The sequence below is a fragment of the Gracilinanus agilis genome, chromosome 6 (genome assembly GCF_016433145.1).
Source record: "Gracilinanus agilis isolate LMUSP501 chromosome 6, AgileGrace, whole genome shotgun sequence".
Lineage (NCBI taxonomy): Eukaryota > Metazoa > Chordata > Mammalia > Didelphimorphia > Didelphidae > Gracilinanus > Gracilinanus agilis.
In genome coordinates this window covers 273,980,365-273,996,729 of record NC_058135.1, presented here as the reverse complement: position 1 = coordinate 273,996,729, position 16,365 = coordinate 273,980,365, and the positions used below count along the sequence as shown (strand labels likewise).

General features: G+C 35.5%; 1 protein-coding gene across 1 annotated transcript; it reads right to left on the bottom strand.

Annotated features, from left to right (window-relative positions):
- Window positions 1–8,767: 8,767 nt before the first annotated feature.
- On the bottom strand, window positions 8,768–9,664 carry LOC123252610 (vomeronasal type-1 receptor 1-like). The gene has a single exon (XM_044681884.1). The coding sequence runs from the start codon at window positions 9,662–9,664 to the stop codon at window positions 8,768–8,770; it is 897 nt and encodes a 298-aa protein (XP_044537819.1).
- Between the last annotated feature and the right edge of the window lie 6,701 nt (window positions 9,665–16,365).

Sequence of the window (16,365 nt, the reverse complement as noted above, 5' to 3'; positions counted from 1 at the left end):
GTTGTGAAGTGTTTATACCCTAACACATGGTCATTCCAGTTAAAAATGACAATTTTATCTAAATTAATTTACTCATTTTGTGCCATACCAATCAAACTACAAAAAATATTTTATGGAATTAGAAAAATAATTTTAAAATTTATCTAGAAGAACAAAAGGTTAAGAATGTCAAGGGAAATAACAAAAAGTGTGAAGGAAGGAGGCTTAGCAGTATCAAGTCTCAAACTGTACCGTAAAGCAATAATCATCAAAACATTCTGGTATTGACTAAGAAATAGATTGGTGGATCAATAGAACAGATTAAATATATAGTATACAGGAGTAAATGACTTTAGCAGCCTAATGTTTGATGAACCCAAAGATTTCAGCTTTTGGGATAAAAGCTCACTATTTAATAAAAACTGCTAGGAAAACTGGAAAACAGTTATGGCAGAAACTAGGTTGAGACCAATATCTCACACCCTATGCCAAGAAAAGATCAAAATGGATATCATTTAGATATAAAGAATGATACCACAAGTAAATCAGGGGAGCATAGATTTGTTTACCTATCAGATCTTTGGAAAAGAGAAGAACTTATGACCAAATAAGAGATAAAGAGTATTATAAGATGTAAAATGAATGATTTTGATTACATTAAATTAAAAGGCCATTTAACAAACAAAACCAATGCAACCAAGATTAGAAAGGAAAGAACAAGCTGGGGGAAAATAACATAGCAAATTTCTCTCATATAGATCTAATTTTTCAAATTTGTAGAAATCTGTCAAATTATAAGAGTATAAGTTATTCTCCAATTGACAAATGATCTTCCTGTTCCCTCTCATTTCTGCTAGGTGTTTACCCTTAGTCATCAACCAATTCTACAAATTCAGACTAGCCTTTGATCTATTCTTTTTTGTATATCTCATACTGCTGCATATTAACATCTTTAAAACAAAACAAGAGAACATATCCACAAACACAAAAATATAGGTCATTTATAGGGTCCTACTACTTACTACTACCTCATTGTTCCATACAGTTTTTTGTTTGTTTAAGAAAGTCCTAAATAATACAATAAACATATAACTTTGGTGTCTGCTCTGCTCTCAATTTTTATTCTCATTTCATCACTTGCTTCAAATAATCCTTGTCAAGTGAAAGAATGTGAGGACCAGTTAATCAGGAGTAAAAACCAGAGAGAGAGAGAGAGAGAGAGAGAGAGAGAGAGAGAGAGTCAGCTTTCTAAAGAGGTCAGCTCTTCATAAGCAAGAGAAAGTGAAACAGAGGAAAAAATAGAGAAGCAGTATCAGAGACCATTGGTGAGAAGCAAAGGGTTCTGGGACAGAAGAGCCAGAAGGAGCAGCTTTAGAGGGAAGCCAAGGGGGGAGGAGGTTGTATTTTGGCTGTGAGATCCTCAGAAGTGATCCCTGGAGGTTTTTCCTCAAATTTTCTAAGAAGACTTGCAGTAACTCTTGAGTTATACTGGTTCTTGAAGTTTATTGAATATCCAACACCTTTCAACAAAGTTGGGAAGGGGTGTCTGGACTTCAATTGGGGAGCCAATCTCTGGACCCCATTTGTCATGGGCTTTGCCCCACAATATCCCCTTTGAATCTAATACCATTCATAGTTTATAAATATAATATTGGGCTTAGGACAGTGAAGCTGCATTTGGGGAACATGGAGATCAGATTCCCAGGGTCTGAATCTCTGTGGGTACCTGGCATAGTCAAGGACTGGGGGAGCTTTAGAAGTTACCCTTCACCCTCTCAACACAGCTGAAGAGGTAAGTTAAAAAATATTTTTCTACTTTTACCTTAGAATAAATAGCACACAAGTGTTTGAATTTTAGCGGCTGGGTCCTAAAACCCCACCTGGGGAATTGGTTCCCAAACCAACCCCTCCCATGCCAGGAAAAACCCTGGAGAGAGTATAGGCCTCACTTGGGGAACTGTTTCAAACTAGGCAACCCTCAGATTTTGGGAAGGATTACATCTTTCAGCTGGCTAGTTTGCCTTACTGGTAACAAACAGGCCCCTCATTTCTTAATTAACTGTGGGCCACACCTAGAGAAAAGCTTTTAAAACCCTCTCAGAGGGAAAGCATCTCTTCTCTGTGTCCCAAACAATTTCATCTTGTAAAAAAATCTCCTGAAAAACTGGAGAAAAATCATCGAGCTTGACTTAGCTTTTATTAGAATGATTTTAAGTTGAAATTAACCATTTTTACTTTGTTTTATTCCTGAAAAAACTTTTGCCTCAGAAAAGCTGCATTTTGCCCAAAAGAGAAAACATTTGCTTAGGAAGCACATGGATTATATGTTTATTTTACCCTTAGCAGCTACTTAATCTATATTTAATCTTTTTTTTTAAACCCTTACCTTCCATCTTGGAGTCAATACTGTGTATTGGCTCCAAGGAAGAAGAGTGGTAAGGGTAGACAATGGGGGTCAAGTGACTTGCTCAGGGTCACACAGCTGGGAAGTGTCTGAGGCCAGATTTGAACCTAGGACCTCCCATCTCTAGGCCTGGCTCTCAATCCTCTAAGCTACCCAGCTGCTCCTAGCCTGCCTTCCACCCAAAGTTAATTAAATCTTCAGACCACACCCTTTAAGTACTTAAAGGGACCAAACCCTTACTTGTGAATTCTCACACCTTGACCTTAACCCATAGCCAGGGAAAACTTACTCAGTAACATCATTTACTGACAAAAACTAGAATGACAAGCAATCTAATACTTAAATTTAAACATCCTAAGAAAACCATTCAAAATAATTTTTTATACTATTTCCAATTGGCTCATACTCTCAGAGACTATACCACAATGGATATACTTAGCACTATACCTGGGAATAATAATAATAATAATAATAATAATAATAATAATAGGATGTGGAGGTTTTTTTATATCTTTTTCTCTCAGAAAAACTTAAGAAATACCCTAAGTAAGCTGAAGATACAATTAAAAGATTCATCTCAGCTTCTCTATGAAGTACACATTTCAGGTCCAAACCAAACAAATGCCCCTTCTAATATAGAACAACCCAGGGAACCACAAGCTCAACTTAATTATAACTCAAGACTGGACAATGTGGAGGAGAATATGGAGCAAATGATGACTTCTATAAAAATCTTTGCAAAGTATTTAAAAAGAAGAAAACGAAAAATGAGAAAACTCCAGCTTAAGGGAGACTTATTTCTCCATACCTCCTCATCATCAGAATCTTTGTCCCACTCTGACTCTGATCCTCCCACTACTCCATGGGACCCTCCCCCAGTCACTGCTTCAAACAGGGAACCTAAAGGCAGAAAGAGAAAATGTTGAAGCCCAAAGCTTATTCCTTCTAAGGGAAGTACCTACCTTCAATAAAAATGGGGAGTTGGTGTCTATAAGACACCATGCTTCAACCCTCAAGATTTAGCTAGATTTAAAGAAAATATGCTTACTTTTGAGAACAAACCAGTCTTAATTATGAAAAAAAAATAGATAATATATTCCAAACTTATGACCCCAATTGGATGGATGTTGAAAATCTATTGGAAACATTTCTAACACTTCTTGTCAATAAGAAGAAAGGTAGGGGAGCAATTAATTGGCTGGACCAGAATCCTAAATGGAATTACAATTCAGACCCAAATTATACAAAACTCTACCAAGGCAGAGAAGCATTATTGTCCGCCATGAAAGTCTGCTCTGATATGCCTAAAAGCTGTACAAAATTCAGAGACCAAACAATATACCAACAAAACCCCCTCCAAGATTTTTGGATAGACATATTGAGGTGGGTAACATAAATATAGACTTTGATTTGACCAGAGAACAAGATATTAGACAAATATGTAAACAATTTGTTGAGAATTGTTGTAAAATAGTCAAAGATTACTTTAGAACTGACTGCCTGAATTGGGAGTCTATGAATCTTGAGGAATTGAGGAAGGTAGCTTCTTATGTTTTTAATGGCCATGCAGAAAGATGTGAGGGAAATAGTGACTCAGTAGAGGATATAAAGACAGAAGTTAAAATATTAAGAGAAAAAACTGAAAAGATGGGGAGAGAGCATAGCTCCTCTCCAAGAATCTATCAATCCCTTACCTGCCACTTCTGTGAGAAGAGGGGCCATACAATGATTAACTGTAGAAATGTGTTAAGTGTAATTAGAAATAACACCCAGTTGAATAATAACTATAGAAATAATGATAGGAATAATAATAATAATAATAATAATGATTCCAGGAATAGCAACTTTAGGAGTGATAAATATGCTAGGAATAAAAATCAGGAAGATGATAACTCATATCAAATGATCTCACAAAAATATCTCTTAAGTGGAGCTCATCCACAAAATACTCAGGGTGCTACTGCCCCTCTACATGGGGCAGAATGTGGTGACCCTTAAACTCTATTGTTTTTAGTTTTGTCTCCCCTTAAAATAGCAAAGAAGAAATTGCACCATCCTTTTTATAACACTTTGTGACTTTTCCAAAAAAATTTTTTGACTGTATTATTGCTTTTCTACCTCATCTGCACTCATACTGCAGATCAAGCAAAGTTAAAGAAGAAATGAATCTTTTTTTTTTTGGCAAGTAGATTCTATATTTTACCTCTGTGGTTCTGAAATATTCACATTTTTAAATATTTTTTCTACCTGCATGTGCGATACAGTATTCAATTTTTTTCTCTAATTTTTGGTATTTGAAGACATATTACTAGTATTAAAAACACATTGAATTCCTGAAATTTTATTTTGATATTGCCTTTTACTTTTCTAATAGAATATTTGATTTTTTTTCCTTTTTTATTTCTTATACTTAAAATACATATAATCAATATTAATTTTTTATTCTTCAGTAATATGTTTAAAATATATTTGCTATAACATCAATTCATACCCCTAGAGCCCTAGACTATGGTAACCTGTCATTTATTATTAAATATTATAAAACTGTGATTAATGATTCTGTCTGATTCCAAAAGAATGGAACAATGGAGTCAACATACAGTGCAAGAAGCACAAGATCATGGAGACCAACCAGTCCCATCGGGATTGATGAGAAACTACAGTGCCATGGAGCACAAGGTAAAAAAAAAAAACCATACTAATCCAAGTAGGATTGTTAAACTTTTATTCCAGTACTAAAGGACTTGAACTTAGTGTAAGACTCAAAGTTGTGACACTTGACAAATGTTAAGGAGTAGGACTCTTTGTACTACTCTTCCAATCAAGTACCGAAGGTTGGCCATCATCATTCTGGCTCCCCTATGTCTGAGAATGAAGCAAAATCAGACCACTTCCCTTTTACATAAAAATCTAGTTCTCTCTTCTCTTATGATATGGCAACTTGTTGTAGTCTTGGCTGCCAATGGGTAAGTGCAATATTACTGCATTTTGTCTTACAGATTTATGGTACAGAATTTACTTTAATTGGACCCTAATACAAGGGCCTGCTATGAATTTATTCTTGTTTACTAAAATTTTTACATACATAGATTTTTGATATTTTGATTCTTATTTTGAATTTTTATTTCTCCCAAAATTTAATTTTTTTATGTTTTTGGTTTTTCTTTTCATAACTGACTCATATACCCCATAACTCAACAATGTATTCTGAGCTGATCTGGGTGTTTCTTTTTTAAACACCCTCTTCAGGGGGATTGTATTTTTATAAAAATCTAAGCCTTAAAATTTTGTTCCAGAAAATTTTTCAGAAAAAGAAGTCTGCTAGTGCTTTAAAACCAGAAAATGGACTATTTGCCTGCAGAAACCTACACTGAATCAAGACGATCCAGAAAAGATGCCTGCAGAAATCTACACTGAATCAAGACGATCCAAAGTAAACTTTGGGATACAACAAATTGAACTTGAAGGGATTGAAAAACAATTACTTGAATTGTAAACTCTTATGCCAAAGGGGATTGTCCCCTAAATGGCTTTTTTGCCAATGCACCTAGCAAAACATTGGTTTTGATCTCTCTCTTTCTATCTCTTCTACTTAACTCTTATCTCCAACTATCTAAAGTTAGAACTTTAGGGGTACAAGATGATTATGCCAAATAATCAATTGAGGAGACCAGTCTCCCAAATGATCACAGAGGGGATTGTGATAATTAGATTAAGTCTACACTGCCCATCTTTAGATTTAATCACAAAAGGTAAGAACACCTCTAATTCTGGGAGGTCCCTAACACACTTGTGGTAGAGTGGGTGACGATTCAGAATCAACTGACTTCCACATAGGCAGTACTATGAGAAGTTTCTATTGTGATTGGACATGCAAATTAGGAGAAAGGCACAGGAAGTGATGCATAAGTGACTCGTTTAAGAGGAGAAGGTCCTCAGTAAACTGGAAACTTCTGGAAGAGGGTGGCTGAGAAAGGAGCTCTTCTGGTACTTAAAGGAGTGTTGAGACCCTGGTGAGACTGCTTTAAATATCTTCTTTGAATTCCATGTAGTGAGTTTAAAGACTGACTGAATCTTCCTGAACTTCTCTTAAGAAATTTCTTTTAGTAGACTCTGTGAATGAAGTTTCCTCCATTCACCTCCGGGCCTCTGGCCCTCTAACTCTCCACTGAGGGTTAATTAGATCTCCTTGGATTAATTAGAGGATCATAGTAAATTACCTACTGGGTTAGATTCTTATTTCCTTATTTCCTTATTTCCTCTCTCTCTTCTTAATTGTAAATAAACTTCCATAAAAGTCAATTTTGACTTGAGATTATTCTTAATTGAGGATTGACAATAGTTCAATCCTCTGGTGATCATCTTTTAATATATTGAACCAAAAAAAAACCCTTTTCCCCCTTATAACCCTCCTGAAAGTGCCACTGTATCCTAAGCAGGGGTAATCTGACTTAGGTTAGAAAGGAAACAAATTAAAGATCTTAAGGTAATCAGAAATGGGGTTAGGCATATGAGTAGAAACTACAATTCTACTCCAAGTGTGATAAGTAATGCAGTTTCAATCTTTTTGTTTTTTTATTTTTATTTTTTTTTATTTTTATTTTGAATATTTTCCCATAGTTACATGTTTTATGTTCTTTCCCTCTCCCCCAAACCACTCTAAAGCCCCTTAGCCGAACGTATAATTCCACTGTGTTTTACATGTATCATTGATTAACACCTAATTCCATATTATTGATAGTTGGACTAGATTTATCATTTACTATCTACATCCCCAATAATATCCCCATCAGCCCATATGTTCAAACACTTGTTTTTCTTCTGTGTTTCTCCTCCCACAGTTCTTCCTCTGAATGTGGGTAGTATTCTTTTCCATAAATTGATCAGAATTGCCCTGGGTCATTGCATTGCTGCCAGTACAGAAGTCTATTACAATCGATTTTACCACAGTGTATCAGTCTCTGTGTACAATGTTCTCCTGGATCTGATCCCTTCACTCTGCATCAATTCCTGGAGGTCATCCCAGTTCACATGGAATTTCTCCAGTTCTTTATTCCTTTGAGCACAATAGTATTCCATCACCAACAGATACCACAATTTGTTCAGCCATTCCCCAATCACACATTCTCTCATTTTCCAATTTTTTGCCACCACAAAGAGCATGGCTATAAATATTTTTTTAACACATATTTTCCCTATGATCTCTTTGGGGTATAAACCCAGCAGTGGTACGTCTGGATCAAAAGGCAGATAGTCTTTTAAAGCTCTTTGAGCATAGTTCCAAATTGCCATCCACAATGGTTGGATCAATTCACAACTCCTCCAGCCGTGCATTAATGTCCCAATTTTGCCACATCCCTTCCAACATTCATTACTCTTCTCTGCTGTCATTTTAGTCAATCTGTTAGGTGTGAGATGATACCTCAGAGTTGTTTTGATTTTCATTTCTCTAATTATTAGAGATTTAGTCCACATGGAATTCCTCTACTTTATTATTACTTTGAGCACAGTAGTATTCCATCACCAACATATGCCACAATGTGTTCATCCAGTCCCCAATTGAAGGGCATACCCTCATTTTCTGGTGGTGCTGGTGATGGAAAACTATTATGCTCAAAGGAGTAACTAACTGGAGGAATTCAATATGAATTGGAACATGGTCCAGGAATTGATGCAGAGTGAAAGGAGCAGAACCAGGAGAACATTGTACACGGAGACTGATACACTGTGGTAAAATTGAACATAATGGACCTCTGTACTAGCAGCAATGAAACGACCCAGGAAAATTCTGAGGGATTTATGGAAAAGAATGCTACCCACATTCAGAGAAAGAACTACAGAAGTAGAAACACAGAAGAAAAAAACTGCTTGAACACATGGGTCGATGCAGACATAATTGGGGATGTAGACTTGAAACAACAACACCAATGTAACTATCAATAATATGTAAATAAGTCTTGATTGATGATACATGTTAAAACCAGTGGAAATGCACAGGCTATGGGGGGAGATAGAGATAGAGAAACAAACAAAGAAATGAAGGAAGCAAGGAAGAAAGGAAGACAAAAATATTATTTTTAAATGTTTATGCACCACAGTTTAATAGAATTTGATCTAGAGGAATTTAATCTAAAATAATGGAAGGAAGAAAAATTCGAGGATTATATGATCTGTTAGACCAGTGATGGGCAAACTACAGCCTACAGGCCAGATTTGGCCCCCTGAAATGTTCTATCTAGCCCCTGGACATTATTCCTAATCTGAGGAATACAATGAGTAGGATACAATACAATGAAGTTTCTAAAGAGTTGCCTTAGAAACAGACTGACAAATGAGCATTTCCTTACTTTGGACCCCACTTTAAAAACTTTGCCCATCACTGACTTAGATGACAAGGCAGGACTTATGAATTTGGGTGTCACTATTGATCATCACAAATGGGCTGATTGATTGAAAAGATATAGACATAAATAGAGTGACATGGTCTGCCCAATAACTGCTTCCATTAAAATGTTGCACGTAAAGAATAAACGGACCACTGATTGTGTTAAAGCAGAAAAAGGTGCTCATCAATAACAGGATGGCTTTGGTGGCTCTGATCTCAGAGGAAACTTTGGGTAAGAGGCTAGTCTTGTAAATATACTCAACTTGCTCTCGGTGTCTATATAGAAAAGCTACCATGTAGACACTGCTACAAGCCATGATGATCAAAAATAAACCATCATAGAGAGATTTCCAGATATTAACTTTTAAAGGGCTCATAGCATAATTGTCTATAAAACAGTATCCCAAATCCCTTCTCCCTTTATTTGTGCTATTATTTGGACCAGTGACATATAAGGGCACAAACACATCTATTAATAGATTGAGAATCCAACAGAAGAAACAACAGGGTAAGACACATTTGGGAGATCTGGCTTTGAGCTCTGCCCACCTGGGGCTTCTGGGACTGATAGAAGTCACTTGAAAGACACTCAGCAAACTTGTGCTGCAGAGTGAAAGGCCTCGGGATACTCTCTGCAGGTAAGTTATTAGCTTACACCCAATGTCATTCAGGAAATTTTTCCATCCCCAAATCTCTATGACCTTGGGAATTCCTCTGAAGAGAAGCATCATAGTGTTGGCAAATGCCAAATGGATGACAATTAACTTGAATGATCTTCTTCTATCATCAGAGCTGAAATTGATGCTGTACAAATAAAGGAGGAGACTATTCCCTAGGATTCCACTTATGAATATAATCACATAAATGATCCCCAGGATTTCACTGTGAGAAATCATACCTTTATTGGTACTGAACAGAAAAAATTTTTAACATACCCAAAGAAACCTGCGTAAAAAAAAATAGGAAAGTTAAGATTATTTAAAATTCAAAGATTTTTAATAGAGATTTCATACACTTTTTTCCTTTGGGAGTAGGAAAAACAAAAAAACTTATTGCAGTGACGTGGGACATTCATTTTAAATAGTATTTTTAGATGTTGTAAGTAACTGTCACCAATGGCCTTCTTCTGGCTCTTTTTGTCCCATTCCCCATCCTTACAATGTATAGAGGAAATTATATATGGGAAAAATTTTCACATAGTATGACAAAATAAATTCCTAATATATTATGTGATGCAGAAATGAAATGAAATGAGAAAATTTCAGCAAATTAGATGAGCAAGGGGAAAATTATCTTCTTTTCTAGCATTTACATATGATTTAAAAAATTTATAAAACATTTCACAAAGATTATTAATTTTATCTACATAAAACTCATTGGTAGTAATTGTAATTTTGCTCATTTGTTATTTCTCAGTTTTTGTTTTTGTTTTTCAGTTTTGTCTGACTCTTTCTGTTCCCATTTGGGGTTTACTTAGCAAAGATACTGGAATGATTTGCATTTCCTTCTCCTTTTCATGTTATCAGTGAGGAAAGTAGGGCAAACAGGGTTAAATGACTTGAGTGTTGCACAGGTAGTATGTTTCTGAAGTCAATTGACCTCAGGTCTTCCTGACTTCAGATCCAGTTGTCTATTCACTGGACCAGCAAGGTACATATCATTTCCCCTTTTACATTTACAGAAACGGGAAGACAGAAGGGCCACAGAGCTACCATGTCTGAGAACAGATTTTAGCTTTTGTCTTTCTGCTCCCAAGGGCAGAGTTCTGTGTACTATGACATCTAGTTATTCATATCTCTTGACAAAGAAAGATATCAGTAACAGGGCAATTAAGAGATCAAATAGAAAAGTTTAATTATTCCAAATTATTTTATTAGCACAAGCAAAATGACAATATTTAAATGGAAACAAGTAATTTGGATTTTTCTATCAAGTCTAATTTCTAAATATCTCAGTTTGAAATTCATGTTATTCTGCAAAGGACTTATGGTAATGGACAGAAACAAGCAGATAGAGTCTTGTGAGGTCATAAAGACAACTCATTTGATTCAAAGTAATCATGTCAAAAATGCATTTTCAAAATAAAAAACCCTGCATTTTCCTTCTCTCCAAAAAAAATCATATATCTAGACTTTAAACAAATCTGTCCTATCCTTGAAGACATATGAGTGAGTATTTAAAGCAAGAGATAAAACTAAAATGTGAAAAAGACTAAAAATCTAGAGTACTTAGTGCATAAAAGTTACTTAAAAGTATCTATTTTTTCAAGATAGGAATTTGTCTTGAACCAGGACTGTTTTTTTTTGGCATTTTTATCAATGGCATGAATAAGTAGATAAATAATTTATACAATTCAGTAGTCACTAAGCAGAGTTTAATATCGGAAATATTTGAAAACAACGTTATTTTTTAAAAGATATAAGTAGGCAGAACATGGAACTGAATCAAATAAACAAATTTATTTGCAATGAATATCATCTTAAATTTTACAAAAGATCTGATATAAGTAATGTACCTGAATGGGGTATTATGAAACTTCCAAATTTCTTTCCCAAGCACTATGTGTGTTCAGGCATCTTCCAGATTTTGCCTTGGCTGTTTCTTGTCCAATGCTAAGAGACCCAAGTATCCTTTTCCCCCTTTTCTTTCTTTTTCTCTTTCTTCTTACTAATCTCTTTCTTTCTAGTTGAGATGAAACCATGTATCACTCACAAGTCTGAGTGGTAATTCTAATGAAGAGAGTAATGTTGATTCACAGAGCACATTTATGTGTCCTAGAGGTGACCAGGGCTCACTTTATAAGTCAGTCAAGCCTGAGCTCATCCTATCCTATATATAATCTCATATATAATTATCTTGTCACCTACAGGCAAAGTAACATCTCTGAAGTGGGAATATGGGATGTGTCTATAGATGTAAACTTTTATCTCGGCTACATATCCATATCAACAAGAAATATTAATTAATCCCATGTGCAGAAGGTAAAGAAACTTTTATTTACTAAAAGTGGGGAAGTTAAGTTTGAGTTAGGGTTGCAAAGGAAACATGAAGGGAAGGGCATGAATGAGGAATCCTGACAACTAATAAGTGGGGGGGAAAGGGGTTTTATGGGTTCAATATATTAAAAGATGGTCACCAGAGGATTGAACTATTGTCAATCCTCAATTAAGAATAATCTCAAGTCAAAATTGACTTTTATGGAAGTTTATTTACAATTAAGAAGAGAGAGAGGAAATAAGGAAATAAGAATCTAACCCAGTAGGTAATTTACTATGATCCTCTAATTAATCCAAGGAGATCTAATTAACCCTCAGTGGAGAGTTAGAGGGCCAGAGGCCCGGAGGTAAATGGAGGAAACTTCATTCACCGAGTCTACTAAAAGAAATTTCTTAAGAGAAGTTCAGGAAGATTCAGTCAGTCTTTAAACTCACCACATGGAATTCAAAGAAAATATTTAAAGCAGTCTCACCAGGGTCTCAGGGTTCCAACACTCCTCCATGAACCAGAAGAACTCCTTCATTAGCAGTGCTCTTCACCCAAGACCTCTCACTCACTCAACTCCCTCTTTTTAAAGGGGTCACTAATTCATCACTTCCTGTGCCTTTCTCCTAATTTGCATGTCCAATCACAATAGATGATTCTCATAATACTGCCTAGGGGGCAGTCAGTTGATTCTGATACGTCACCCACTCTAGCACACGTGTGTTAGGGACTTCCCAAGATTAGAGGTGTTCTCACCTTTGGTGATTAAATCTAAAGATGAATAGTGTAGACTTCATCTAATTATCATAGGACTTATATATAATCAGCACCCTAGGCCCTAATCTTCTTGTCCTATAATCTTCCTCAGTGTGAATAATGCTACCAAAGATAGATTATAAAATATTTGTATTTATTCATAATATGAAACTTTTGTTCAACATGTGACATGGAAAATAGCCCTCCTCCTACTTTTCTAGTCTTATTCTACAACTATTCCTCTATCCAGTAACAGTGGCCTCCTGGATGTTGCACAAACAAGACATTCCAATTCTTGGCTCTGGGCATTTTCTCTGGAAGTCTCTCATCTCTTTTCCATATATTAACTTCTCTGAGTAACTACATGACTAAAATTTTACCTTATGCAGCAAATCTTTCTCAAAGTCTTTTAATTCCAGCTCCTTTCTGCTATATATTACTTCCCATTTATTCAGTATATGACATATATAAATAAATATACATATGTGTATATTGTATGCTATTTTTCCCATTAAGTTGTAAACTCGTTGAGGGAATAAATTGTCTTTATTTTAAACCCTTACCTACCATCTTGGAGTAAAAACTGTGTATTGGCTCCAAGGCAGAAGAGTGGTAAGGGGAGGGAATGGGGGTCAAGTAACTTGCCCAGGGTCACACAGCTGGGAAGTGCCTGAGGTCAGATTTGAACCTAGGACCTCCCGTCTCCAGGCCTGGCTCTCAATCTACTGAGCTACCCAGCTGCCCCCAATAAATTGTCTTTTTGCTTCTTTTGTGTCCCAAGAATTTGGCAGAGTATTTGGAGCCTAAAAGTTGCTTAATGAATGTGTAACCATGAAAACCATTCATATTGAATACTGTAAGGGATAAAAGTAGGAGTTTGACAAAAGTGAGGAGAACAGTAGAATAAAACACTTGGTTTAATTTGAGAAGTACAGATAGAAAATAGAAAAGGAGGAAAGAGAGATTATTATTATCATTATTCTAATACTCCATGAATATACCTAAATTCTTAATACTTTCTAAAATTTCTAATAACCTACAATCTAACTGTTTTCTGAGAACAGGTTCTTCTTGCCTGGCAAAATGTAAGGAATTAAATTAAGGGTTTGACTAAATATATGAGAATTTTAAGATAATACTGTGGACTCTGGTTTAAAAATTAATACAGCCCAAGTCAAAATGACTTTCAGTAGCTTTTCTTTACAAAAATGTTGGAGAGAGTGCAAGTAGAGAAATGTGAAAAAGGATAGAGTAAGAAGTCCAGTTTATCACCCTAAATGTTGGTCCAGGCCCCAGCTCAACCCACACAGGGCTCATTAACCCCTCAGTCAGAGAACTTGGTGGTGAATTAAGTAAGGATTCAACCCACAAGATATCCTCCAAGAAGAGGAGGCCTCTCTGGAACTAATCTCTCCAGAAGCCAGGAAATAAAGGTCAGCTTTTCACTCACCAGGAGAAGATCCAAAGTGAGAAGATCCAGGAGCAGTCTTATCAGAAGCAGTCCAAGAGCCAGAGTCCCAGGTCCAGGTGAAGCCAAAGACCAAATTCCCAAGGAGAAGTTCTGAAGGAGAAGATTCCCCAACCTGAAAATTCAGGAAAAAGAAGACCTTGCACAGGAAGTTCATCATCTTTTATAGTACTTTTTTATATCACTTCCTGTCCCTTTCTCCACTTTACAGGGACCAGTTTTAATCTTTTAATTTCCTTAGCACTGCCCATGGGGGCACTGTTTGTATGTTTCACCTCTCATCCTATGAGAATATAACTCTTATCAAAGGATTCACAAGTTTTTGACTGATTGAGTTGAAAGGGTGGAGCTCTCTAAATGTCTTGCAAACTCCCCCACCTAGTTCCAAGTAGGGGTGTTCAAGCTTTGGTTGATTAATACAATAATAGGCAAGGAAAGAGTCAATCCCATCTTCACACAAGCACCAGGCCTATTTAACCTACACTACCTAAAATTGATTCACTAACTAGCTATCTTCCTAAATAATCAAACATTCACCACCCACAAACTCCTTCAGTCAGTTTCAACCACCCAACTGCCAGTAACAGAGATAGACCTCCTGCTCTCTTGAGATCCAGAGGCAAAAAGCCCCAACCACCAGTGTTCCCTTCTTATCTCTCCCCTCATCTTCCTGGTAATGGAATCTTTAGTTCTGGCTCAAAGACACCTGTCAGTTCTGCTCTACTTAGAAATCCTGCTCTCTTGTGTCTTAAGGAGACAGAAGGAGAGATTAATAAAATCCCTTTAACAATATGATATACTTTAATACCATGATCACCAAAGCCATCTATTTTATTCAAATAGATACACACAATAAAAATCTTTATCTCTTATATATAGCAGCTATATCCCAAATGGTTTGTGAAGATAATATTCAATATTTGTAAACTACTTTACAAAGCTAAAATAAATGTATAAAATATGATCTATATTCATGTGTTCTATACTTATTGAGTATTTTCAGGAGCCCCCCAGAGGAACGAGGAACCATCAAGTCAGTACAGTTGACACAATCATGTACTGATCCCTGGAACCTGAAAATTGGGCCACAGAATAGATGGAAAAACCAATCCAGACCCCTCTATGTGGCTCTCTTCTGATCAATATTTTTTTATTATTAAAAATACTATAATCTGTATTTTTAGGATAGCCTCAAATTTTGTAGTATAGATATAAAATTTATTTATAGAAATCCATTTATAGAACTCCATATAGAATTCCCTTGTGTTCTCTATAATCAACCAGTATTTAATGATGTCTTTCAGTCTGACAGGGGTAGAGATAACTAATGCTTTTAAATTACAAAGGGAAATTTCTTTGGGGAAGATTTGTGGGTAGACAATGGGTGGTCCCTTCCAGGGACAAGTGAAATATAGAACCAAGATGTTTCTATATGCTCTGCATACTCTTTGATCCACTATTAGTTCTAAATCTCAAAGGGATCAAAGAAAAGGGAAAGGGGGCTTATTTGTACAAAATTATAAGAATAACAGCTCTTCTTGTGGTATAAAGAATGGGAAAATGAGAGAATGACCATGAATTATGGAATGGCTTACCAAGTTGTGATGGATTGTGGTGGAATACTATTGTGCCATAAGAAGTGAGGAGCATGCTGATTTCAGAAAATCCTGGAGAAATTACATGGACTGATGCATAATAAATTGAGCAGAACCAAGAGAACATTATATACAGCAACAGAAAAAATTTTAGATGACTAACCGTGGATGACTGAGTTATTCTCAGCAACACAGTGATCTAAGACAACCCCAGAGTCTTATGGTGAAAAGTATCCACTGCTTCCAGGGAAAGAACTGATGCAGACCATAAAATAATTTATTTCACTTTCTTCTTGTTCTTTTTTTGTTATTCTTTGAGATATATTTTCTTTTGCAACACGAGTACTATGGAATTATTTTTCGTACATGACTTCACACATATAATTGAAATAAATATGCTTTCCTTCTCAAGGAAAAGTAAGGGGCAAGATGGAGGGAGAGAAACTAGAAATCAATTTTTTTAAAGATTGTTAAATTTTTACATAAATTGGGAAATATTTAATGAAACAAATAAAATAATTAATAAGAAATTTACTTTGATTAGAGTGTTTCATAGTTTAATCTATATAGTTTCTGTCTGCTTTAGCTAATATATTTAATATATTAAATTATCTCTAATGATTTAATTGAAAATATATAGAAATTTTAATGATTTATGTGAATTTGATTTTTATTTGAGAATTTTGTTGGCTATTCTTTCAGTTACTATATTAGTTGACTCTCTCTGGTTCTCTAGGTAAACTATTGTAAAGTGGGGAAGGAGAAAACCTCTTTTGCTGTTTCCAACACTGTTTTT

Coding starts and splice junctions, on each gene's coding strand:
- LOC123252610 (XM_044681884.1), bottom strand. CDS start 9,664: ATGATTTCTCACAGTGAAATCCTGGGGATCATTTATGTGATTATATTC.